Source organism: Puma concolor, chromosome A2, assembly GCF_028749965.1.
Source record: "Puma concolor isolate L17-30 chromosome A2, mPumCon1.1.hap2, whole genome shotgun sequence".
Lineage (NCBI taxonomy): Eukaryota > Metazoa > Chordata > Mammalia > Carnivora > Felidae > Puma > Puma concolor.
This window is the reverse complement of record NC_141668.1, coordinates 133,457,305-133,485,184: the sequence shown is the minus strand read 5'-3', so window position 1 is coordinate 133,485,184 and position 27,880 is coordinate 133,457,305. Positions and strand designations below refer to the sequence as shown.

Sequence of the window (27,880 nt, the reverse complement as noted above, 5' to 3'; positions counted from 1 at the left end):
CAAAAATTGTAAAAAAAAAAAAGTTAGCAGTTCTGTTCAGATTTTTTTCTCAAATGGTTGAATTAGTTTTGTGGATCTATTTTCTACATAATGAACTCTTTCCAAATAGGCTTCATTTATTTATGATTTAAAATTATTTAATGAGAGAAACATGTACAGTCGTTTACTAAAAATTGAAGTGATTACCTCTTTGAGAGACGGGAAGATTTTGTTGGTCATGCAATCTCAGGGCTTTGATTTTTGTTGTTTGACAGAAAAGCAGTGGCATATTGCATGGTAGGAGGGGCAGACGTTCAGTCCCGCCCCTGCTTTTTAGATTTTAGGAAGTGTTCTGCTTATTTCCTTTCCTTTAGCTTAGAAGTCCTTACCATATTTTTACTCCATGGAAGCCTGGTAAAGCCTATATAATGTTTTCAATGCATAAAATAAAATAAAATAAATAGGATTAGAAAAAAACCAATTACATACAGTTAGCAAAATACTTGACATTTTTTGATAAAGCAATATATGTGTACATTTATCAATAAATTTGGTAAGACCTAGAAATTGAAAAACTAATGATGAGATAAGAATAAACAGTATTAATGGGTGCCTGGGTGTCTCAGTCGGTTAAGCATCCAACTTCAGTTCAGGTCATGATCTCATGGTTTGTAAGTTCGAGCCCCACATTGGGCTCTGTGCTGACAGCTCGGAGCCTGGAACCTGCTTCGGATTCTGTGTCTCCCTCTCTCTGCCCCTCCCCTGTTCATGCTCTCTCTGTCTCTCAAAAATAAATAAACGTTAAGAATAAACAGTCTTGAAACTAATCTAACACTGTGTGCTTACTGGAATTAAGATAAAATCAAAATAAAAAAGAATAACCAATATTTTGAGACACCAGTGACAATTATAATGTGATCCGAAAATATCCATGATTTCTGTTCTTCACAAAATCACAGTTGTTGCCAATATCACTCTTGTGATAGTGCCTATATTTATGAGTGAGGGGAATTCTAAATTTTAGTTGGAGATTTGTGAAAACAAAACACTTCAGCTTTACTTCAGGGATATAAAATTTTTGTTAGCTTAGTTTTTGTCCTCAGGTAAGACTTGTTAATAGGTCTGTTCCTTTACTTGCCATTTTGTCATTTGGCCGAACACTTCACCAGAAGAAACGGGATTTTTTTTTTTTTTTAATGACGCTAATATTCATCCAGACAGTCTTAAGGAAAAAAAAAAAAGATGAATGAGTATCTGAACCTTACTGAAAAGAAAGAAAAAAGACTCTCTTATGAAGCCTAAAGAGATTTTTGGAGCCGGAGAAGGAGCAAAGTTATCTGATGAAGGAGCGAGCGCACAAACAGAAAACCCAAGCTACCACTCAGGAACATGATGGTACTTTGGCCAAGAGTTGAATGAATTTTTAAAACTTATTCATTTTTGTTAATGATGCAGCTTGGTTTTACAAAGCCGTTGTCATGTTTTAAGTATTCTCGTGTTTGTTTCCTTTTCTCAGTGCTTTAGAGACGTCAATTGTTCAAAATAATACTGCCCCAGCCTTTAAAACTCCATGTATGGGAATTTATATTTTTCTGTAGAATGAGAAACACATCATTCTTAAGAACGAAAAATACATTGATTTTTCGCATACTCTTCTTTATAAAATATTTTCTCTTTTTGCTAATGAAACCTTATAATTCAGTGTGAGGATACTTAGATTCCATTTTATTTCGATTTGACAGTATTTATGAGTACTTACTGTTGCCAGACACTGTGTAGATGTGTAGGGAAATCTGGGAAAGAATAAGAAACCACACATACCCTGATGGTTTCAAAATGGTCAAGTAAAGGGAGAAAAAGACCTAAAACATGGCCTTGAGAAAAAAAAGTAAACTAATAATAATAGTAGTTACTATTGGGTTCTCAGTCCTTTTCTTTATTGCTCATTCAGGGAAGTAGCTTTCATCTGCAAATGACAGAAAATTCCAACTCACACTGGCTGAAAAAAGATCATTTATTTTTCATGTGTCAGTTCATAAGTAGGATGGTTCAAGGATGATCACATCCATCAACAACTCTTTTTTTTAATTTAATTTACTTTTAAAATTTATATCCAAGTTAGTTAGCATATAAATGTGACACTGATTTCGGGAGTAGATTTCTTAATGCCCCTTACCCATTTAGCCCATCTCCCCTCCCACAACCCCTACAGCAACCCTCTGTTTGTTCTCCATATTTAAGAGTCTCTTGTGTTTTGTCCCCCTCCCTGCTTTTACATTATCTTTGCTTCCCTTCCCTTATGTTCATCTCTTTTGTATCTTAAAATCCTCCTAGGAGTGAAGTCATATGAAATTTGTCTTTCTCTGACTAATTTCACTTAGCATAATACCCTCTAGTTCATTCCACATAGTTGCAAATGGCAAGATTTCATTCTTTTTGATTGCCAAGTAATACTCCATTGTGTGTGTGTGTGTGTGTGTGTGTGTGTGTGTGTGTGTGTGTGTATACCACATCTTTATCCATTTATCCATCGATGAACATTTAGGCTCCTTCCATACTTTGGCTATTATTGATAGTGCTGCTATAAACATTGGGGTGCATGTGCCCCTTCGAAATAGCATATCCCTTGGCTAAATACCTAGTAGTGCAATTTCTGGGTTGTAGGGTAGTTCTATTTTTCATTTTTTGAGGAATCTACATACTGTTTATCAGAGTGGCTGCACCAATTTGCATTCCCACCAGCAGTGCAAAAGAGATCCTCTTTCTCTGCATCCTCGCCAACGTCTGTTGTTGCCTGAGTTGTTAAAGTTAGCCATTCTGACAGGTGTGAGGTGGTATCTCATTGTGGTTTTGATTTGTATTTCCCTGATGATGAGTAATGTTGAGTAATTTTTCATGGGTCGGTTGGCCATCTGGATGTCTTCTTTGGAGAAGTGTCTATTCATGTCTTTTGCCTGTTTCTTCACTAGATCATTTGTTTTTTTGGGTGTTGAGTTGGATAAGTTCTTTATAGATTTTGGATACTAACCCTTTATCTGATATGTCGTTTGCAAATATCTTCTGCCATTCCATTGGTTGCCTTTTAGTTTTGCTGATTGTTTCCTTTGCTGTGCAGAAGCTTTTTATTTTGATGAGGTCCCCATAGTTCATTTTTGCTTTTGTTTCCCTTGCCTCTGGACATGTGTTGACTAAGAAGTTGCTGCGGCCAAGGTCAAAGAGGTTTTTGCCTGCTTTCTCTTCAAGGATTTTGATGGCTTCCTGTCTTACATTTAGGTCTTTCATCCATTTTGAGTTTATTTTTGTGTATGGTGTAATAAAGTGGCCCAAGTTATTTTTTCTGCATGTTGCTGTCCAGTTTTCTCAGCAACACCTCCTAAAGAAACTGTCTTTATTCCATTGGATATTCTTGCCTGCTTTGTTAAAGATTAGTTGGCCATATGTTTGTGGGTTCATTTCTGGGTTCTCTATTCTGTTCCACTGATCTGAGTGTCTGTTTTTGTGTCAATACCATACTGTCTTGATGATTACAGCTTTGTAATGCAGCTTGAAGTCTGGGATTGTGATGCTTCCTGCTTTAGTTTTCTTTTTCAAGATTGCTTTGGCTATTCGAGGTGTTTGCTGGTTCCATACAAATTGTAGGATTGTTTTTTCTAGCTCTGTGAAGAATGTTGGTTTTATTTTGATAGGTACTGCATTGAATATGTATATTACTTTGGGTACTGTTGACATCTTAACAGTATTTGTTCTTCCTATACAGGAGCATGGAATCTTTTTCCATTTTTGGTGTCTTCTTCAATTTCTTTCATAAGCTTTCTATACTTTCCAGTGTATAGAGTTTTCACCTCTTTGGTTAGGTTTATTCCTAGGTATTTTATGGGTTTTGGTACATTTGTAAATGGGATCAATTCCCTGATTTCTCTTTCTCTTGCTTCATTGTTGATGTATAGGAATGCACCTGATTTCTGTGCATTGATTTTATATCCTGCAACTTTGCCGAATTCATGGATCAGTTCTAGCAGGTTTTTGGTGGAATCTTTTGGGTTTTCCATATAGAGTATCATGTCATCTGCGAAGAGCGAAAGTTTGACCTCCTTCTGGCCGATTTGGATGCCTTTTATTTCTTTGTGCTGTGTGATTGCTGAGGCTAAGACTTCCAATACTATGTTGAATAATAGTGGTGAGAGTGGACATTCCTGTCTTTTTCCTGACCTTAGGGGGAAAGCTCTCAGTTTTTCCACATTGAAGATGATGTTAGCGTTGGGTCTTTCATATTTGGCTTTTATGGTCTCGAGGTATGATCCTTCTGTCCCTACTTTCTTGAGGGTTTTTATCAAGAAAGGATGCTGTATTTTGTTGAATGCTTTCTTGCCATCTATTGAGAGGATCATGTGGTTCTTGTCCTTTCACTTATTGATGTGATGAATCACACTGATTGTTTTGTGGATATTGAACCAGCCCTGCCTCCCAGGTATAAATCCCACTTGGTCATGTTGAGTAATTTTTTTAATGTATTGTTGGAGCCGGTTGGCTAATGCCTTATTGAGGATTTTTGCATCCATGTCCATCAGGAAAATTGGTCTATAGTTCTCCTTTTAGAGGGGTCTTTTGTTTTGGAATCCAGGTAATGCTGGATTCATAGAAAGAGTTTGGAAGTTTTCCTTCCATTTCTATTTTTTGGAGCAGCTTCAAGAGAATAGGTGTTAATTCTTCCTTAAATGTTTGGTAGAATTCCCTGGAAAGCCATCTGGCCATGGACTTCTGGTTTTTGGGAGATTTTTGATTACTAATTTGATTTCTTAACTGGTTATGGGTCTGTTCAAATTTTCTATTTCTTCCTGTTTCAGTTTTGGTAGTTTATGTTTCTAGGAATTTGTTCATTTCTTCCAGATGGCCCATTTTATTGGCGTATAATTGCTCATAATATTCTCTTACAATTGTTTGTATTTCTGCTGTGTTGGTTGTGATCTCTCCTCTTTCATTCTTGATTTTATTTATTTGGGTCCTTTCCTTTTTCTTTTTGATCCAAGTGGCTAATGGCTTATCAATTTTGTTAACTTTCAAAGAACCAGCTTCTGGTTTCATTGATCTCTTTTACTGTTTTTTGGGTTTCAATAGCATTGATTTCTGTTCTCATCTTTATTATTTCCTGTCTTCTGCTGGTTTGGGGTTTTCTTTGCTGTTCTTTTTCTAGCTCTTTAAGATGGAAGGATAGGTTGTGTATCTGAGACCTTTCTTCCTTCTTTAGGAAGGTCTGGATTGCTATATACTTCCCTCTTATGACTGCCTTTGCTGTGTCCCAGAGGTTTTGGGCCATGGTGCTATCATTTTCATTGGCTTCCATGTACATTTTAATTTCCTCTTTAATTCTTGGTTAGCCCATTCATTGTTTAGTAGGATGTTCTTTAGTCTCCAAGTACTTGTTACTTTTCCAATATTTTTCTTGTGGTTGATTTCAAGTTTCATAGTGTTGTGGTCTGATAATATGCACGGTATGATCTCGATCTTTTTGTACTTGTTGAGGGCTGATTTGTGTCCCAGTATGTGATCTATTCTGGAGAACGTTCCATGTGCACTGGAGAAGAATGTATATTCTTCTGCTTTAGGATGAAATGTTCTGAATATATCTGTTAAGTCCATCTGGTCCAGTGTGTCATTCAAAGCCATTGTTTCCTTGTTGATTTTCTGTTTAGATGATCTGTCCATTGCTGTAAGTGGGGAGTTGAAGTCCCCTACTATTATGGTATTATTATCAATGAGTTTCTTTATGTTTGTGATTAATTGATTTATATATTTGGGTGCTATCACATTTGGTGCATAAATGTTTACAGTTGTTAGGTCTTCTTGGTGGATAGACCCCTTGATTATGATATAATGCCCTTCTGCATCTCTTTTTACAGTCTTTATTTTAAAGTCTAGATTGTCTGATATAAGTATGGCTACTCTGGGTTTCTTTGTTGACCATTAGCATGATAGATGGTTCTCTATCCCGTTACTTTCAATCTTAAGGTGTCTTCAGGTCTAAAGTGGGTCTCTTGTAAACAGCATATAGATGGATCATGTTTTCTTATCCATTCAGTTACCCTATGTCTTTTGATTGGAGCATTTAGTCTGTTGATGTTTAGAGTGAGTACTGAAAGATATGAATTTATTGCCATTATGTTTCTTGTAAAGTTGGAGTTTCTGGTGGTGTTCTCTGATCCTTTCTAGTCTTTGTTGCTTTTTGTCTTTTTTTTCCTTTTTTTCATCTTTTCTCCCCTCAGAGAATCCCCCTTAAAATTTCTTGCAGGGGTGGTTTAGTGGTCACAAACTCCTTTAATTTTTGTTTGTTTGGGAAACTTTTAAGCTCTCCTTCTATTTTGAATGACAGTCTTGCTGGATAAAGAATTCTTGGCTTTATATTTTTCTGTTTCTGCACATTGACTATATTCTTCCACTCCTTCTTGGCCTGCCAAGTTTTTGTTCATAGGTCTGCTGCAAACCTCATCTGTCTTCCCTTGTAGTTAAGGACTTTTTTTTCCCTTGCTGCTTTCATGATTCTTTCCTTGGTTGAGTATTTTGTTAATTTGATTATGATATGCCTTGTTGGTGGTCGGTTTTTGTTGAATCTTATGGAGGCCTCTGTGCTTCCAGGATTCTGATGTCTTTGTCTTTCCCCAGGTTAGGAAAGTCTTCCTCTATGATTTGCTCACATAACCCTTCTACCTCTTTTCTCTCTCTTCATCTTCTGGGACCCCTATGATTCTAATGTTGTTCCTTTTTAACGAGTCACTGATTTCTCTAATTCTTAAATCGTGCTCTTTTGCCTTAGTCTTCCTCTCTTATTCTGCTTCAGTATTCTCCATAAGTTTGTCTTCTATACCACTGATTTGCTGCTCTTCCTCATCCATTCTTGTCGCCATGGCATACATTTGAGATTGCAGCATAATTATAGTATTTTTTATTTCATCCTGACTAGCTTTTACTTCTTTTATCTACTCAGAAAGGGATTCTAATCTATTTACAACCCCAGCGAGTAATCTTATTATTGTGATTCTAAATTCTGGTTCTGACATGTTGCTTGGATATGTGTTGATTAAGTCCCTGGCTGTCATTTCTTCCTGCTCTTTCTTTGGGGTGGATTCTTTTGTTTCATCATTTTGAAGGAAGAAAAGGAATTAATAAGGTAAAAAATTAAATTAAATTAAAAAATTAAAAACAACATACACGCACATAAAAGTCAAATAAATGATGCTAGATCCTAGGTGTGTTTTGGTCTGGGTGTTGAAATGAGCTTGATAGATGAGAGAAAAAAGGGAAAAAGAAAAAAAGGAAAACGTTTGCAAATTTGAAAAAATGAATACAATGAAATAGAATAAAAGTAAACAATGGGAGTAAAATAGAACTTGCAAAATTTACAAAAAAGTAAAAATTACACTAGAAAAAATTAAAGAGAAGTATTTTTAATAAAAATTGAAAATAAAAATAATTTTTTTTCTCTTTCTGTATTCAAGAAAAATAAAAGAAACAAAAAAGAAAAAGAAAAAAAAAAGAAAATTAAATACGTGGACCAGTGAACAGACTGAAATATGATTGAAATTACATCATTTTCCCCTAGAAGCCAAACTATGAAGCAATTTATAATCTGTAAACTAAGCAGAAGAAGAGACTTGTGGTGTTCCTGAAGAGCAAGATTGGCCCAGTTGGGCAGGGTTTAGTGTAATGGCTCTGTTCTCCACTAGATGTTGCTACTTAGCTTACTGGGGTGGATTGTTATGGCGCTTGTAGGTGTGTATGTGCGTGGCCAGGAGGGGTGACAATGGTATCACCCAACTACCCAGTCTCTAGTATCAGAACTCTGTTCTCCCTGATCAGCTATCATGCACCTGTCCTTTGTCTCTGCCTTCCATCCACTCCCTGCTTTTACATCGTCCATGACCAAGCCATCAGGTTGCCAGGTGGCATCTCCTTCCTGAGTTTTACCTTAGATGCAGCTGTGTTTCCTGACCCCTCACTTCTGAGTATCTGCGGCTTTGACCTGTTTGTCCCTCTGTGGGAGGGTCTCACTGAGCAAAGGTTGGGTGCCAGCTGCACCCACAAACATTCGTGGGACTGTGCTGTTGCAGATGCCCAGAGCCTATGGCTAGCTGCGAGTCCACCCCAGAAAAAGTTTGCGTGATTGTGTAGCAGCAGTGTTTCAGGGATAATGGAAAATTACAACACACATCTGGCACCAGGCTTCACCCTTAACGACCTTGTTCCAGCACCAGCAAATTTGGTTGTTCTCTGGGGTCTGCTGGGACTGGGTGGCCACACAGCCTCTACCAAATGTCTTTCCAGCAGGGGAACCACCTTTCCCTGTGTGGCCCTAGAATCCCCAGACCTCACTCTGCTCCTGGAGATTCGCCCTTGCCACCAGAGCCCTGCCAGGTATGGAGCTGTGGAGTTTCAGACTCTGTGTTCTCCCTGTTTATAGAGTCTTAATGGAATTTAAGCCCTTTCCTTTCTCCTTTCTCCCTTTTTAGGTTCAATTTCTATGGCTCTTTCCACTTTTCCACTTTCTCTTCAGCTGCTTTTGAGGGGGTGCTTTTCCCATACTCTCCCCCATCTCAGTTCTCTCTCCGCAAGCAAAAACAGCTCCCTGCCCTCTGTGGCTTCTTTCTCCTCCAGTTCACCTCTCTGTGCCATAAACCTGCTGAGTTCTGTGGTTCAGGTTGTGCAGATTGTTGTGTTAATGCCCAAATCAGATTTCTAGGTGTGCAGGATGGTTTAGTATCAATCCGGCTGTATTTCATGGCCATGAGACGCAAAAAAACTTCCATGCTGTTCTGCCATCTTGGCTCCTCCCCCTATCAACAACTGTTACAACAGCCTTTTTTTCCCATTTTTTGTCCTGTGTCATTCTGGGTTAGGTGAGTGGCTTTATTATCAGTCTGATAATAAATTTTATGATGGCAAGTTGGCTTCCCCACTTTCAGGTGTCACATGAAAACTTGACAGCATCCAAAAGGGAACTTAGTAGCCAAAAAACAAAAACAAAACAAAATAAAGTAACCAAGTATTCAAAAATCTTCACCAGATACACCCAGCAGGCTACCCCCCGGCCCCAAGTCTCACTTTCCTCACAGCCTCTTTGTACAACATTTAAGTGAGTGTCTAACCTGGATGTCAACTTGTTGAGGACACCAACAGAGTTCTTTTTTTAATTTCTTTTTTAACATTTATTCATTTTTGAAAGGCAGAGAGAGACAGAGCGTGAATGGGGGAGGGGCAGAGAGAGAGAGAGAGACACAGAAACAGAAGCAAGCTCCAGGCTCTGAGCTGTCAGCACAGAGCCTGACGTGGGGCTCGAACTCACGGGCCATGAGATCATGACCTAAGCCAAAGTCAGCCGCTTAACCCACTGAGCCACCCAGGCACCCCATAGAGTTCTAAATCTCTTTTACATCTGACAGCTTATTCAGAGCAGCAGTATTTTTACTGATGGGGAAAGGGTGAAAGCCTCATTTATCAAGACATTTTCCTCACTTTCTTATAGTAATAATGATAATAATAATAATAATAATAATAATAATAATAATAAAATGAAGGGGTTATTTGCATCCCTTACCAAACCTTAGATTTCCTTTTCCTATAAGACCCAAATAAATTGTAGCTTAACACGTGAGATGTCATGAGATATAACTTGAACCCCATGTTTCTTTTCCCTCTCTAAACCGTCAGCTGATTGTCTCCCTAAGTGGTGGAAACAAAGTACATGTGATCTTTTTCCGTAGTAACTACTGCTTCCAGAACCTACCAGAGAACATTATTGGACCTCATTTTATTTCATCAAAGTCCAACACTTAGCCCCAGTTTCTAGACCTGTCACTTTTTACACCACGATGCTGCTTTCCATCCTTTTCCAGATAAGGTAATTTTCAAAAAGTTTAAGATAAATTTAAAAGATTAAAATAAGTTGTTATTTAATTCATGCTAGGTGGAGTAAACACTGTAATTCCTATGTTTCCAGTTGAGCAAAGAGCTTGATCATTCACCAAACAACCTGGGTGGTGTCTTTGATGTGTCTGTCTCCTTTATCTCGAGAACTAATTTACCAGGAAGTCCTCACAATTCTAATTTTCAATGAATTCTCCAGTTCATCTTCTTATTCACATTGCCATTCTTTAAATTCTTACTCTGGTTGCCATAAGCCCTTCTACCTGCTTTTCTTTCCTCCTTTCCAATCCATACCACTGCCAGAACAGTCTTTCTGAAAGGCAAGTTTAATAATGACCCCCCTGTGTTTTCTGCTATTTAGTATTTTATCAATGCTTTCAGCATAACTTCTTTCCACTACTGATCAGTACTGTGTGATCTGCTTCCCTGGTTTAGCCTGTTTCCAGGCTCTAATCCAATGTCCCCCAGTGTATCATGGCTTTACCAATGTTTGTTGATTGACCAATGAGGATATGTACCATGTTTTATCAAACATTTCTTCGGAAATTATGCAAACCTATTTCTCTCTGAGTCCTTGCTTACTTTAAAAAAAGAGAAAGAGAGAGAGAACAAACTGGATTTATACTTAGGCACACTTCTCTTGTTGAATTTAGCATGGACAATTTTAACAATTATACAAACTGTTTTGCCTGGTTCTGGATAGTCATTGTAAAATGAGTTCTTACAAAAACAAAGTGAAAGAACCAAAGGGTCTACCTGTTTGCTGAAATATGCGAGGGGAAGTTGAGACAGAGGTTGTAATGTAATTGCTCCCAACCGCAAAAAGACTGAGTGTCTTGGTGAAAATGAACGGTTTAGATATTTGAGCCAATAACGGGCTGTAGACTATACCTTTGCTTAACCCCCAAGTTATTCATTTAGTTTCTCCTCCTGCTAATGCCACATTCATGTAATGTCTGTCGTGTCATTGCCTTGTGGAACAGTAGGCATTGTTGTGTCATCACATTTCCTTGAGCTGCATTACATTTCTTCTTGGAGGGTGGAAATATATTCGACTTGGCTTTCTCCTTATGTAAAATGAGGCATTAAAATCCTCCATTAGGCTTTTTGCTACTGTTGTTTTCCTTCTGTGAGGTAGATGTTAAAAATGCAGGTAATTAGAAAGTATCATTTGGTTACCTAGCTTTTTTGAACTCTAAGCTTTACAGTTTTAACTAAATCATGTTATTGTAACCTCACAGGCTTCTGATCACCAAAGTATAACTGAAATTAATTCATGATTGAAAAATACCATGGATGCAGTACCCGTAATGGCTATCTGTATTATATTTGTTTCTGGCTTAAAGCTTTTAGAGAACAGTATCTTTTATTCTTTGCCAAATCCTACTCTTTAAAGATTTAAGGGGACAAATTTTTCAAAATTCTAAATATAACAAGGAAAATTAAGGTCATGTCTAAGGTTGACAGTGGGATGCTACTTGGTGTATATGAGAAACCAAGGCTGTGTGTAATATGTGTAATATAGTTTTCTTGCTGGAGAGATGGTATGACCAGATAGGGATATCTGAAAATTAAAGTCAGATTTGTCATCTAAATACCCGTAAGTTTTCAGGTTTTGATCTGTTTATTGGCCATGCAAAAATATATTGCTGTTTCATAATCTGATAATAGTTAATTCTGCCGGTAGAGTTATTTCTCCCCTACACTTTGATGTGATACATTTTATTTCCAAGTGCTTGTTTCACAAACATCACCAAACAAAATAAGATATCCACTTCCCTCCTCCATTGGCCATGTTTTGTGTTTAGTTAGCCAACTTCAACAGGAAGATATTAAAATGATTAATCCTTGTAACTCGCTTGTGTCTTAAGTGACTGGAAATCATGAGGCTGAACTCCAATTGTTATCTCTTAAACATGAATGCGGTATAATATTACAGAGTTGTAATTCATTTTGAACTGTTTAATCACTGCAATCCGTAGATAAGTTGGCTTCTGAATCTTCACCTAATGTCATAACTCAGCCTTCCGTCCCATTCAAAACACCATGACCAGGCTGAAGATAGGCGTTTAGAGAATTCAGCTGAATGAATAATAGGTTTAAAAATGCATCATCTGGGGCGCCTGAGTGGCTAAATTGGTTAAATGTCCCACTCTTGATTTAAGCCCAGGTCATGATCTCACAGTCATGAGGTCAAGCCCCACCTGGGGCTCTGTGCGGAGCGTGGAGCCACCTTAAGATTCTCTCCCTCTCCCTCTGACCCTTCCCCACTCACATGTGCATGCTTTCTCTCTCAAGTAAGTAAGTAAGTCAATAAGTAAATAAATAAATAGAAATGCATCATCTGCATTGTTTCTACAAACTTTCCCCATCTCTTTTGAGTTGTCAAAAATAAGTGTCAGTGAGGGGTTACTAGTTATCTACCTTCAACTGTATTTCCAAGCAGAGTCCATAATGGGAAAGCACTGGATTTGGAATCAGAATACCTGGAATGAGACCTGGCCCTGTTGCCTCTCAGCCATGAGACTTAGGACCATTGCCCATGTTTTGGCCAAGTTTATCTAAACTTCTCTGACTTCAGCTTCTTTATCAGTCGAAAAAAAAGCATGATAAGGCTTTCTGTGGTTAGGAAACTAAACTGAAGCACTGGTGTATAAAACATTGTAACCTGTCACTTGTAAGCCAAAGGTAATGGGTGAGGACTCTTCAAGATGCTTTTCCTTCGTTCACTTGTATGGAACATCTAATAGGTGTTGTAGTATGAAAATTTAAAAGAAAACATTTGAAACAAACTGAATATCCAAAAATGGGAGATTGGTTGTCTATATTTTATTACTTCACCAGTGGAATACCATGTGTCCAGCCATTGAAATGATGCTACAAATCTATATTAGCCTGGATAGGAATTAATATTCATTTACAAGTAATATTAATTACTTGAATAACACATTATTAGGGGCACCCGGGTGACTCAGTCTGTTAAGTGTCCAACTCTGGATTTCAGCTAGGGTCATGATCCCACAGTCTGTGGGATTGAGCCCCTTGTTAGGCTCTGCACTGACAGAATAGACCCTGCTCGTCATTCTCTTTCTCCGTCTCTATCTCTATCCCTCCCCCATGTGCATACACATGCACACGTGTGCATGCACGCTCTCTCTCTACCTCTCTCAAAATAAAGAAACATTTAAAAAAGAAAAGCACATTATTAAACGTATTGTGTAATCAGATTCTATTAAAATTACTAATTTTTGATCACGAATTGCTAATTTTGTATGCAGGCATACAAAAAGCTTACAAACACATGAATTGACTCATGAATATAAAATATATAAGAAAAGATGTAAAGTGGCTATCTCTTGGTGTTGGGATTTGGAGTGGTTTTGGTCGTTTGCATCTTCTCATTTTTCTGAAATAAACATAGAATATTTACAAAAGCCACTATAGACGTTAGAAACTCCAGTTTCGATCCAGAGGCTTCCTGTAATAGCTGGTAACTCCTTCTTTCTCCTACCCCTTAATATCCAGTCCATGGCATTTGGACCAGCACTCTCTTGGCTGCCAGTACCTTTGTTTCCATTGCCATGGCAACCAGTGTCCCACTTCAGAAGTCATACTCCCTCATCTGTGGATGCAACAAACTTCTAACTAGTCACTCAGTTTTCACTCTTTGCCTCTATTTCTCCCCTTCCAATTCATCTTCATAAAGATCGTCAAATCACAAAGGTTTTCTGGAGTTGATTCTGTTACCTTGATACTGCCTGCCTTCCTGATTTCAACCCCAGATGTATTTGATCCCCTCTCTTCATCCTAGGACATTGGGTCCTACACATTGGGTGTATGCTCTTCAGCCTGGTATTAAAAGCCTTTTATAATACAGCCAGGGTTTATTTCCTGTTCTCCCATGCATACCCTTTACCCAGCAAAACATAACACTCTTCTCCAAATGTCCCAGACTTTTCTGTCTCCACTTTAAGTCATCATTTCCAACTGCTTGTAATGCTATTGCCTGTTAAAACCCTACAAATGATTTATATAGCCCAGCTAAGCTCCCTTTTATTTTTCTGAATTCTAGGTGTACATTTTCCTATCTCTGAATCTCACAGAATTTTTGGAACTTATTTGTATATTCATTCATTTATTCATATCATTTTGGAGCATCTGCTTTGTTCCAGGGGCTACCTGGATGCTCAAAAATAGCGGTCCACAACCCAGAGACATTCTCACCCTGGGGCAATTAACAATTTAATACTTAACATTTCTGTTTTATTTAAGTCTATTGGCTTCTGGTGAGCTTAACTACCTCCTTACCCTGCAGTCACACATACACTGATAGCAGGCACCTTGAGTGTTATTTATGTTTGAGCCTCTCAGAGAAACACTGTGTTATCTGACAAATAGAATATAGCCAACAAATGTGCTGTTGGAAAGCCAGAGAGAAGGGTGGAACTTATATATGTATATAAGTTTTTAACCATTTACTTTTTTGTTGTCCATTGTTTTTAAAATTTAAATCTGGTTCCTAAGTAGCATTATTGATCTCTAAATGATGAGAACAAGTTATTTCTCCTTGTTCCATGGGGAGTCCAAGATGAGACTAGTTTCTGTAAGCAAAAGTGAGGCCCAGTATATTCTTCTATTGGAGAACAAGCTATGTTACAGATCTGATACTCAATAGTTTGGCCCGGAAATCTGAGGTGGAAAGTGCATGCCTTCTTAATTAGTAGCTGTTGACCTACAAGAATTTAGGAGGCTTCACAGAGTACTGAATTTGGATACTCAATATATTTATGACCTGTAAACACACTATGCCTCCAGGTTGTGTTGTTACTTTAATTTTAAAAAGTGCTTAGTGCAATTTTCCCTCTTCATGAAAAAAAGAAAACTAGTCTCTTAAGAATTTCCCTGGGGAAAATGAACTCATTTACTATCTATTAAATATCTCTATCTCTCTATGTTACAGTTTTTCCTCATTTTAAGATGAGGATATCAGTTGTTTTCTTGCTCTTTTTTTTTTTTTTTTTTTAAGTAGAAGCCTGGTAGTAAAGAATATTTCCAAAATGGCCTTTTCTTTTAAGTTACCTATATAAGGAATCTAAGTTAATATTTTAAAATGAATTCTGCTGTTTTTGAGCGACTCCTTAGTATAGTTGTTTTAACTCAAATCTGCTAAATTCATTAAAGACAGACAAACCAAAAAGCACTAAAATCTTAAGAGGAATCTGCACCCGTCTAAGGAATTGGGTGTACCCATATGGTTTGGTGTGAGAGAGATTTGATACTGAAAGATTCCATCCAAATGGATTGTGCACATTCTACTATGATTCAAATTCAGCTTACCAGCTCACTCTTGTCTGAATCATATGGCAAACAGGATGTTCTGTTGATATTTTGTTTACCCCAATTGAATTATAAGGTCCTTGGCCGTGGGAGTCATGATATATCATTTGTTTAAGTCTGTTCCTTGCAGGAAGTCAAAACTTTTGTTGTTTTAGCTTACCTAATTTTACATTATTTTATGCTTTGTTTTATGGTATGAATGGTTTATCTTATCAATCTGATTTTTCTTATATTATTCTAAGAAATTAGTGTTAAGACATATGTATAGAGTGGAGTTTTTTTCTTTTTTATTCATTGTGGCCTGAATATAACTTTTGATATGTTGTTTTGTTCTTCAGAAGGGTTTATTTATATACCCTTTTTCTATTTTTGTGTAATTTATATTCAAGATGTTTTAGTATTAGCACCTATTTTTTGGTAACTTCAGAAGAAATTTGTTGGTGAATGAAAGAAGGGCTAAAATGCAGATTTTCCTTTCCTGTTGTCTGTTGAGATCACACATTACGAAGCACCTTTCCTACCTTCTGCAATGTAATTATTTCTTTTCAAATCCACCTTGGTGTGGAAATTCAGCTCAAGAGGAAGCATTTCCTGATGTCTTATTTAATACTACGCCTCTATGAGTTGTCCTATTTTTTTCTTAAAGTTATACACTGGCAAAACTACTGTCATTGCCCTTGCTTTTCGTCTTAGCTGCACATTTACTTTTAGACAGGCTTAAATAATGGCTAAAATGGTTGAAATGATTTATGCCTGTAGAGTGATGTCTTCATTTGCTTTATTCACATTTCTTTTTTTACTAATGGTCTGGTGAACACCTAGTGTAGGTGCATTTTATTAGAGAGTATATTCCCTCTAAATGCTGTTCCTAAGCTGAGAGAAATGGGCCATAATCATATAAAAAGAAAGTATCTCTTTGTAGAATTCACCTGAAATGGAATGTCCTTATTCCTGAGGCATAGAACATAAGGGACTTTTTTCTCTCACTGTAAGCTTGCTCTTTATACTAACGTTGATTAGGTGCGCCACAACAACAGCTGTTGTGACATATAGAATATGAACACATCAATTGAAATCTCAACTGAAAGGAATAAATCTCTCAAAGTTTCTAGTTATCTACCGCTTTCTTCTTCCTGTTACGACAGGAGAGATGGTTTCCAGTCTCTATGGATTGCTTCACTCCTAGTTCATAAAATTGCAATTAATAATGGTGAGCTAAGATCATTCTGGATTTGATGTACTGCCCTATCATCATTGAAAGAGAGTCTTTAAATCTGCTATTTAACAACTTATAGGGACTTTGCACTGATTAATTCATCTGGTCATAGTCCCAAGGCTGACATGGCATCTTGTAGGCCTTCCATTCCATTGGGATCAACATCATCATATCATAAGAAATGAGCTTACTACTTTATAGCCTCAGTTGGAAAGAAATTTCAACCGTCAGCTGTAGGATGTGCCACTGGAATTTAATTTGTTGACCTATGAGAACACAGAATAGCTCATCTTTTTCTGAACTTTCTAAACATAAAATAAGGTTATCAGAGAATCAAAATGATTCCGACATTTGAACTTCAGTAGAAGGCCAATACATTTAAAATAAGTACTCTCCTTCCTGAAGTGTTCAGCCTTCCATCAACAGTACGTGTCAGGTTCTTAAGAAAATATTGTCTCTTGTGGAGAAAAGCATGGGAAATCAGACCATGGTACTAGCTCCTGGAGTTGACATCATTCGGGGGCCACACAGCATCTGTTCTCCCTCTTTTCTGGTGTTAAATACCTTGAATTCCCTCAGAAGAGGTGTCTCTATCCCTTTAGGAGTAGCCTTGTGTACTGTAGGTCAACGTTCCCTGCCCTGCCTAACCACAAGAAGGACTCGTGGCCAAAGCTATTGAACTTTCTTCCTTGGGATTTTAGTCTTGAGTATAAGGACATAAGGGGACAGAAAAGTATGTAGAGCTGATTTGTTCTAGGAGTGGTAACCTGATTATGTTGTTAAGTCTTTCTATCTGGATCACCATAGCCAAGTTAGTACCTGACCATTCTGGACCTGGATCTTCATTCTAGACTGTGAGCTACCCCAAGCCTTCCAGTAAGCTCCTTTTTTAAAAAATTAATTTAGCTAGAATCACTGTCTGTTACTTTTTTCTCAAGAACTACATGATAATTAATTTTATGTGTTAGGGTTCCTGGGTGGCTCAGTTGGTTAAGTGTCCAACTCTCGATATAGGCTCAGGTTGTGATCTCACAGTCATGAGAGCGGGCTCTGCACTGGGCATAGAACCTGCTTAAGATTCCCTCTCCCTCTCCCTCTGCCCCTTCCCTGCTGAAGTGCTCTAGCTCTCTCTCAGAAAAAAAAATTATTTGTCAATTGGCTGGGATACTTAAGGGATACTCAAGAAACTGGTAAAATATTATTTGAGTGTGTCCATGAGGGTGTTTCAGGAATAGATTAGTATTTGAATTTGTAGTAGATTGTAAAAAAATTAGCTTTCAGGGTGCCTGGGGGCTTAGTCAGTTAAATGCCTGACTTTGGCTCAGGTCATGGTCTCAGATTGTGTGAGGTTGAACCCTGCATTGGGCTCTGTGCAGGCTGTTCCGAGCCTACAGTCTGCTTTGGATTCTGTGTCTCCCTCTCCCTATCTGCCCCTCTCCCACTCACACTCTGTCTCTCTCTCTATCTCTCTCAAAAATAAATAAACATTAAAGAAGTTAGAAAAAAATCAGCTTTCACCTATGTGGGTAGGGATAATCCATCCATCTAATGGAGGCAAAAAGGCAAAGAAAGGCAAATTTTTTCTCTTCATTTGAACTAGGACATCTATCTTCTTCTGCCTTTGAATGTTAGCACTCCCCGTTCTCAGAACTTGTTACTTGGACCAGGATTTACATCATTGACTCAGAAATTGGGACTTGATTGGGCACTATACCCCTGGCTTTGCTAAGCCTCCAGTTTGCAGACAACAGGTCGTCAGTCCTCTCAGGCTCCATAATTGTATGAGCCAGTCCCTCCTCATAATAAATCTGTCCTGTCTATCTGTCTGCCTATCTATCTATCTATCTATCTATCTATCTATCTATCTATCTATCTATCTACCATTCCATGCATCCATCCATCCATCCAACCATCCATCCATCTATCCATCCATCCATCCATCTTATTGGTTTTGTTTCTCTGGAGAACCCTGACTAATAAAAACTATGAAAGCTTTATTTTGTAATTATTCAGTTTTGAAGATAATGTGTTATCCTTTGTTAGTCTCCTACTTTACATTCTTTTGAGAATGAAATGTAGTGGGATATTTTTAATACAATATAAAATATATTTTGTACAGGCATTTCCAGAATAATGATTGCATTGAAATCCAAAATGCTGACCAAGGTCTATGAAAGGTCCTAAGCTCTGCTCTTGAGAAAATTCTCCACACTCATTGAATGCCAATTTTCCTTCGGGTCAAGATGCTCCATACAGTCTTGTACCCCATTCACTTCTTGGAGCATGACATGTTCTTTCCTGCTTAAGGTCCTTTACCCCAAATTTTATTTCATTTCCTTCATGCTCCCCACCAACAGATGCCCTCTCATTCCTAGATCTAAGCAAAATCTCCAGCAGACTTTCCCCATCAACATTAGCAAAAGTGGACAATCAATCTCCTACATCCTAATGCCCAATTGATAGTCTTCATGGGGGTGCCTCATAGGCATTTCACACTTCACCTGACCCACCCAGATATTCTAATGCTCTCATCTCCAGACACTTTTTTCTCTCATTCTTCTCCATTCAGCATTACTGTCATGCAGTGTCTCAAGCCAGAGACTCATTTCTTTGTATTGCCCCACACCAATGCACCGGCTAGTTCAGTCGGCCCTACCTCCAAAATAGATCCCAATCCCCATTCTCCCACTTTCACCTTCGCAGTTTTATCCCATCTTAGTTATCACCTTTCAGTTGGTCTACTGCAATGTCTTCTAATTTATTTCTGCATACATTCTTTACTTCCTACCATATAAGTGACTGTGTATATTCCCCTGCTTGGAATCATCAGTGGCACCTAATTCCCATTAGGCAACAAATATCCAAATTCCTGACTGTGGCCAGCAAGGTCCTACATTATGTCCAACTCAAGCACCTTCCTTTGCTTCCCTCCCTCCCTCCTTTCCTCCACTCCTGCCATTCTGAGCCATACTATTTGCACAGGCTCTTCTCCCTGTTGGAATATTCTTCCCAGATTTGGCACAGCTGGCTCCTTCTGTTCATTTAGGTCTCAACTCAAATATCTCTCCCTCAGAACTTCTTTGACCACTGATTCTAAAGAATAATCCCCATGCCAATTTATATCACATCATCTTCCTTCAGAGCTTCAAAAAATTAGTCTTGTAAAATTAATCATGTTCTTGTATTTGTTTAATTTATTTATATGACTTGCAAGGGCATATTTTCACATCTAATTTCTCCTTTCAACTATGTTTAAAAACAAGACAACATTCTATTTGGCTGTTACTTTTTACTCACCTATATTTTAGTTATTAGGTAACACATTTTAACAAGTTAATGAAGACTATAGAAAAAAGAGCTAACAATTCCATTTTGTGTGTATACATAGTAAAAGGAATTTCCAGACATGCTCTTTGTGGAAGTTGACAATTCAAAATGGATATTAGTGTGCTTTAATTTTTAGGGTAGACACACACAAAAAGCCCTTCTAAAAATGAGAATTATCTGAGGGAGAGAATTAGCATGAATTAATATTAGTCATTATAAGAAAGCACTTAAATACATGAGATCCTTGAGGGCACAAACTGTGGCAGGTTCATTTTTTGGCATCTTTATTTCTTTGCTTAACACATTATCTGTGAATTCAAGAAATAAAATATGCATTTTGGAATTGTTTTAATGCTCATGATCTGAAACTACTATTATTTTTTAAGTTTATTTTGTATTTCTTTTGAGAGAGAGAGTGGGGCGGGGAGGGCAGAGAGGGAGGGAAAGCGAGACTCCCAAGCAGGCTCTGCACGGTCAGTGCAGAACCCGACATGGGGCTTGAACCCACAAACCATGAGATCTTGACCTGAGCTGATATCAAGAGCTGGACGTTTAGCCGACTTAGCCACCCAGGTGCCCCTGAAATTATTTTTTTGAGCAAATGAAGTAAACTGTCTTCACTTAGAATTGAGAGAAGGCCAGTGAACTTAGGAATGTCAGTAAACATAAGACCCTTACTTTTTCTGCCTCATTTGCAAGCATACATTGATTAAGAGTGAGATGTAATTCTTGTAGTACGGAGTTGATGTTTTGCATTATGTTGAAAAGGGAGTTGTGGGAACATGGCTTTTGGGACCTTGAGGCTGTTTTCAGTATCTTGGATCATTAGCCTCTAATATTCATGATTTCTGATTGAATGATAACCAGTGTTTTCCAGTTTCCAAGTCACTGGGGACCGAATCCCTCTACTTCAATGCTAAATAAGTTCAGGGAAGTTTACTCTGAAATGTATCTAAATAATTATTTTGAAATCACCCAAGAGTGTAGTCACCACGTAACTGCCTCTAGAAAAGGACCTATACTTAATTCAAAATAACCATGGAGTTCTCATTTTTCATGATCTTTTCTTCCTGGCATTTATGGAAGGTGAAAGCAAAGCTTGTATATTGTCTTCCTCCTTCCTTTTATTCAATTAGACCCATCTTCGAAGTATGTATTTTCTCATTGGAGGTTCACCCACTTTAACAACTATTGGATGGAGTGAACACCCAGTCAGATTATGACACTATGTCTTGGGGCGCACTTGAGGGCACACTTCTATGACTTGGGATGATTTTGTTCTTCCTTTCGCTTCTTACACCCATAAAGAGAAGACTTCACTAAAGTAATTATAAATAGCGAGTCTTTTGAAGGTCAAAGTTTTATTTCAGTGTTCTTAATTTTATATATTTTTAGGTTTGACTTTGCTCACACATATCAATATGTGTGTTTATTTATATATATCTATGCCAAGGCAGCAATATTTACGGAAAAGTGCTTTTTAGCAACTTGTAATAGATTTTGTTTAGAGATGCAAGCGCTTAGGACAGAAGTTACAAACAGGTAGCCTATGGGCTGAAATAGTCCTACAGGCCCTGCCTTCTTTTGTCCTGCTTCGTGCTTTAATATTGTTGTTGTTTTTACTTCGCTTTTAGAAATCTGCAGATTTTACACAGAAATCCAGACTTTCATCTCCTGAAAAATCAGGAGACACTGGAAAAAATTGTGTGCAGTTCAAACACTGGCGATGCTGTGATTTTAAACTGCAAATGGCAACAATTTAAAGGCTTCCATCCCTTCATTTTGATGTTTCTCTTCCGTATCAAATGGTGTAAGGTACAAGCAGTAAAATGCTTACCCAGAATGCTCCCTGGCTTAATGGGGTATTACACGCCATCTTATTCCACCTGTAATTTTCCCCCCAATTTCTGTCTTATATCAATTTTTCCTTCATAAAGTTTTTCACATTTGGGTCTATTTTCTTCCTCTCCTTGTTATGACTTTTATCCAGGTTGTTTTCCTCACTTCTGGGCTCCTGAGTGAATGCATCACTGTCTTAGCCATCAGCCACCCTCCTGCTTTAACCTTTCCTCTGCCTGTCCCTTCCCGATCTGCGCTTCAGTTACAGATTTACATCCCCAAATCACGCTTCGGTATATTAGTCCCTGCCCTCAGACCTGCGGTGACAACCCAGAATCTGTGTCCAACTGCTTAACCTAGAAGCAGAACCCAAGGCTCTTTGTTCCCCAGTTTGTGTTAATCCAGACACACATGACTAGCCACCACGCCCTTTTCCCTGGCACCGAAGCAGGCTTCTTCCAGCCCTGATGCCTCTGAGCCCAGCGCTGTCCCCTCCTCTCCACTTGTGCAAATAGACCACCAGCTTCTGTAAGACCTCCTTTCTCACCTATCTTGGTCCATACTTATACATTACGGGTCCTTTTGTTTCATGCATATTTCAGAATTATATTTTGTCTCTCTGATGGTCTTAAAATAGAGTTTGTCCATGTACGGTGTGTGCACATCTTATTTCAGAATCACCTGTTTTGCTTTTAAGCATGTATTCCTAGGGGCGCCTGGGTGGCGCAGTCGGTTAAGCGTCCGACTTCAGCCAGGTCACGATCTCGCGGTCCGTGAGTTCGAGCCCCGCGTCGGGCTCTGGGCTGATGGCTCGGAGCCTGGAGCCTGTTTCTGATTCTGTGTCTCCCTCTCTCTCTGCCCCTCCCCCGTTCATGCTCTGTCTCTCTCTGTCCCAAAAATAAATAAAAACATTGAGAAAAAAAAAAATTAAAAAAAAAAAAAAAGCATGTATTCCTAGGCTTAACCTATATACTCCTGAATTCTTTACGTTGGGGCCCAGGAATCTGATAAATCGAAAATCTGAAAAGTCTGGAATTTAAAGGCCTGTTGACTAAGAGTGGTACAAGAGTGCTTAATGGTTTGATAGAAAATAAAGTAAGATTCAATTAATTTTGCAATGAGTGCCTTGTCAGGTCTGTCAGTGTGTTTCCCAAATACTTTTTACCCTAATTGGTGGCAACAGCTCTGGGTGTGGCTTTAAGTGGGTCTTTGACACCGTTTCTGATGCTTGCAGTCATGGGATCCACCCCTATCCCAGGGAAAGGGGAAAAGCAAGGCAATTAGATAAACTCCTGCAAGTGTAGGGCCGTGTTTGTTTTGCTGTTTGCTTTTTTAAAAAATTGTTTCCATTTCCTAAATTGTTTCCAGTAATTCTACGATTGCTAAATGTTGAATCAGGGGCACCTGGGTGGCTCAGTTAGTTAAGAGTCCGACATCAGCTCAGGTCATGGTCTCCTGTTCACGGGTTTGAGCCCTGCCTTCGGGCTCTGTGCTGACAGCTCAGAGCCTGGAGCCCGCTTGAGATTCTGTGTGTCCCTCTCTCTCTCTCTGCCCCTCCCCTGCTCACACTCTGTCTCTTTCTCAAAAATAAATAAAACATTTCTAAAATATAAAAATAAATATCGAATCGCATTGAATTAATTGAATTAATTTTTGAAGTTGAGAAGTCAGAAAGAGTATCAGTTCTCAGGTTGGCATTGACGGCGATAACGCCTGTTGGTCACATGCTCACTCTGAGATCAGACACTCATTCAGTGCTTTCTGTGGATTATCCCAGCACAGGAGTTAGCCTGGGATAATCACAGTGCAGGCTAGCTCCAACCCTACTAAGGCATTGCTATGATTCCCTATGTTGCAACAACAAGGAGCATTCAGCCGGAGTTGCGGGGAAAGGCAAGAGACACTGTGATGTGAGAAGCAATCATTTTTGTCATTCGTGGAAAAAAAAAAAAGTTTGAATAACTTTAAAGCATTGATTTCATGATTTTTGAAAGTGAGGGATTGATCAACTTAATAATCGATAACCATTAGAGAAGTCACTGTGACAAAGTTGTTTAAGGCAAAAAATGGAATTTGGAACTGGGTTCAAGGTTCAGTTTGCCACTTAACTGCTCTGCAAGTTTGAGCAAGATCCAGAGTCGCTCTGAACTTCAGTCCTCCCATCTGTAAAATGGGGACAATGCTGTCACATAGCAAACTGTTATGGGCACTAAATGAAGGAATTTATAAAATACTATAAAAGCAGACAGTGCTGTTACTATTACAGATTGTTCAAAGTGTGAATCAAGATCTCAAAAAATATAGTTACATTATTGTGAATCATGCTTTAAGAAGGGGGAAAACCCACAGTAATAATGAAATCTTATCCACATAATCTCACAAAGCAGGTGTCATGGTCCCTTGCTAGGTAAGGAATCTGAGGCTCAGGGATGTTAAGTAACATGCCACAGTCACACAGCTAGTAAGTAGCTGAGCTGAGATTTAAAGAGCAGCCCTGCCTGACTTCAAATACTCTGATCTTCCTTCTGCACCAATGTGTCTTAAAAAGAAAAAAAAAAAAAAAAAAAAAGCTAACACATATACTTTTTCTTCACATTAAAACAAAATAGAGACATTTATGTTTGAAAACTAACTCATCCTGATAATTCCCAATTAAGATGTTGTCATCTAGCATCTGGCTCAATTTCGTTTTATGAAATATAGTAAACATAATTTGAGTATAGCTTAAATGAAGTGTCCAAATGAGATAGAACAGGTCACCTGGGAAATTAGATTTTATAGATTACAAGAATTCAATGCCTAAATCGTACTTAATGGACGCAGTATTTTTAAAAAAAAAAAATTCTTCAGGAGACAATAGACTGTTCTATCAATTTTACCGTTACTTCTCTGTGAGACGTCTATAGCCTGGAGCAACTAAAGCAAAAATAAATAATGTAAACTTCACTGTAAGTAGTAGTGACAAACACCTGGGTCTTCATGGATTTGGGGTGTACAAGAAAAGCAAAGGGGGATCTTTGACCCAGGTTCGGTTTTTTACTTCCATATTGCTTAAAACATTCTATTTAAAAACATTTAACCATGGGGGAAGGTAAAGGGGAAAAAGAGTTACAAACACAGAGGGAAGGAGGCAAACCATAAGAGACTCTTAAATGCAGAGAACAAACCCGGGGTGGATGAGGGGGTGGGAGGGAGGGGAAAATGGGTGATGGGCAGTGAGGAGGGCACTTGTTGGGATGAGCCCTGGGTGTTGTATGGAAGCGATGAGCCATGGGAATCTACCCCCAAAACCAAGAGCACCCTGTTCGCACTGTATGTGAGCCAATTTGACAATACATTATATTAAAAAAACAAAAATGTAATACCTTACATAATGAAAACATTTTAATAAAGCGAAGTTAGAGAATTTTCTTGTCCTGTGGCCTTTCAAAGGAAATAATTTTGAGAATATTTCATTTCTGTTACCAGCTTTTATCCTGAAATGGGGTCTCTGGTAGAGATGAGCTCTAACCAATAATTTTGGTTATTGGGTCATTGGGCAGAAGAAATGATCTTCTTTTAAAAAGCCAGCCCTTTTTCTTTTCTTTTTTTTTTTTTTTTCAACGTTTATTTATTTTTGGGACAGAGAGAGACAGAGCATGAACGGGGGAGGGGTAGAGAGAGAGGGAGACACAGAATCGGAAACAGGCTCCAGGCTCTGAGCCATCAGCCCAGAGCCCGACGCGGGGCTCGAACTCATGGACCGCGAGATCGTGACCTGGCTGAAGTCGGACGCTTAACCGACTGCGCCACCCAGGCGCCCCAAGCCAGCCCTTTTTCAATGAGGATGGGTTTAAGCCCAAGAGTGGACGTTGGGGGGTGGGGGATGTGAAGGTAAACGTATTGATTTAAACACTGTAGGAAAACGTCTGAGCACTAACATGCCTTGACAAGTAACTTAAATACCATCCCTTTGAAACACGGTGCGAGGTGGTGGTGAAATCGTCACACTCTCTGGGATCAAAGCCCAGCTCTTTCACTTCCTAATTTTGTGATGTGATGCCACTTTCCTTGAACTCGTTGAAAGGCTGTTTTTTTCATCTCAAAATTAGGAATAGTTACTGCGTCACGGGGTTGTTAGGATGATTCAGCATTTCATCCGTACACATTGTCAGTGTGGTTGGTGTCCTTATTGTTGTTCTGGTGTTGCGGAGCCTTCTTGACATAAACACTGAATTCTCCCATGACCTTATAAAATCATTTTGTGGAATGGCAACTACTTAAGAGTCTCTTTGCAATTGAATAGACTGGTGTGAAAGGCACATACCTATTTATGTTAAGTCAGTTTCCTTTAAATGTTAAGTCAGTTTCCTTCAAGAGGCATTAAAGGTATTCATCAAACGAAAAGATTATAAAACTAAACCTTCTAGTAAATAATCACGAGTTTATACATTTTTTCAAAAGTGCACAAATTTGTACTCATCTTAGGAGAACATATTGATTTGTGTGTGTATTTCAAGCAATCATCTTACCCGCGCTAGGCCCCTGGCTGACAGCATTCTCCCCTGGGAAGGTGGCTTCTCTAATTGCAGTGAATGGTGATTCTATTTGTAGACATTACTTCCTACAGCATGCATTTCTTTCTGTGACTATTATTTTAAAAATACTTCAAATTATTTAGTCTTATTGGCTATAAAGGAGAACATTCTACAGTATAAGAACCTCACACATAATATGTATCTGGGTTGAAAATGTATACTCTCTTAGCAACAAAATAATCAGTGTTTACTGCAGCATAGGGAATACAAAAAAATATTTCAATACTAAAGATGCTCAAACTACCACTTAGGCCATAAATAAATAAATGAATGAATGAATGAATGAATGAATGAAAGAAAGAAAGAGAAAAAGAAAACCAGAAGTACAAACATTATTTGAGCTGCTGGGGCATTTTTCCTTCTTCTTCCACACTATATTTTGCTAATAAACAAAAGCACAATTTTTCACATTGATAGAAAATCGACATCAGGAGGACTTACCTTCCTTTAACCAAGAAATGTTATTTTTATCATTTTCAAAATGCTCAGCTGTTCTTACTTTTATCTTTTCCAGCTCAGTTTCTGACATCTAAGTGGAAACAGAATTTGTGATATAAAAAATTCATTAAGAACCCGAATTTATAACATTGCGCTTTATATTTAGAGACTACTGCCATATTATAGGAAAATATTATCTCTGTAATTTTTCAGTTTGCTGTCTAATGTTAAGTCTTACATTTTACCCATTTGTAGCATTTTAAAACACTGACCATGAGAATGAAACTTTATACGATGTTTCATTTTCCAGCAGTAACGATGGCTTATAAAATCTAATAATTTCTGCATACGAAAGAATAACAGATTAACAACTAGTCACAGATTTACAAACAAAACAAAACAAACATTCGGTTGCTGTTTTAATGTCTTTTTTACAGTCTCTAAAAATGCATGCTGCAAAGTGATATACAAAGATATAACCAATAATAACACACAAACGGACCTTTTCAGCAATTTATTGGATCCAAGTAAATTGAACCTTACCACCTAAACCAGGCCAAGTAGAGCTCCCTGCAGGTGCTGAGACCTATTAGGCACCTTGAGTGCATTCCACTTGGATTTCCTGGCTTGCTTGCCATGAGCTCGGTTGCTCCACTTGAATCAGCCCCTTAGTGTAACTTACCTGTGTGTTACCAGAGGGGGAGGCCCAAGGCGCGCGATAGGGGAGCAGTTTGGTGATGCTCTGGGCAACCTTCCTTGTTGTCTGTCCATGTCCAGCCTTCCTCCACCCTGCCAGAAGTGAGCCAAGAGGCAAATACGCTCTCTCCCTGGGTGGTGCTAGATTTGTATTGCTGCCAGAAGCATCTAACTTGCGGCTGAGAGAGTTTTTCTTTTTTTTAAAGGTAATATAAAGCCTGTGGTTCACAACAATAAAAACCTTCTCCAGGCTAGCGCTTATTTAGAATGACCCTCTGCAAAACAGGGTAAAAATAATGAACTCTTTGCAAACTGACTCTTGTTCCAGTTCCTTTCCTTCCACACCCGGCATTCATCACCTAGGGTTGATTTTAAAGGATGCAGAAAAAACAGACAGAAAAAATAGATAGAGGCTATTTGGGTTAAAAAGAAAAGGAAGGGAAATCTCTATAAAGTTTTATTCTCTAAAAGTTCATCCTGCAGCTGACATTTTGAAAAGCAAGTTTTTCTAACATTTTTTAGGCAACCAGAAAACATTTCCAGTTTTTTTTTTTTT

General features: G+C 38.3%; 1 protein-coding gene across 1 annotated transcript in view; it reads right to left on the bottom strand.

The window, feature by feature from the left end:
• The window catches only part of MDFIC2 (MyoD family inhibitor domain containing 2), a 128,734-nt gene that overhangs the window by 89,253 nt on the left and 11,601 nt on the right, over positions 1 to 27,880 (bottom strand). Inside the window, exons 3-4 of the mRNA XM_086682476.1 lie at positions 27,311 to 27,587; positions 26,632 to 26,719 (exon numbers count right to left, since the gene is read on the bottom strand). Of these exons, the coding sequence (XP_086538602.1) occupies positions 26,632 to 26,719; positions 27,311 to 27,587 (365 nt within the window). The remainder of the gene's footprint in view (positions 1 to 26,631; positions 26,720 to 27,310; positions 27,588 to 27,880) is intronic.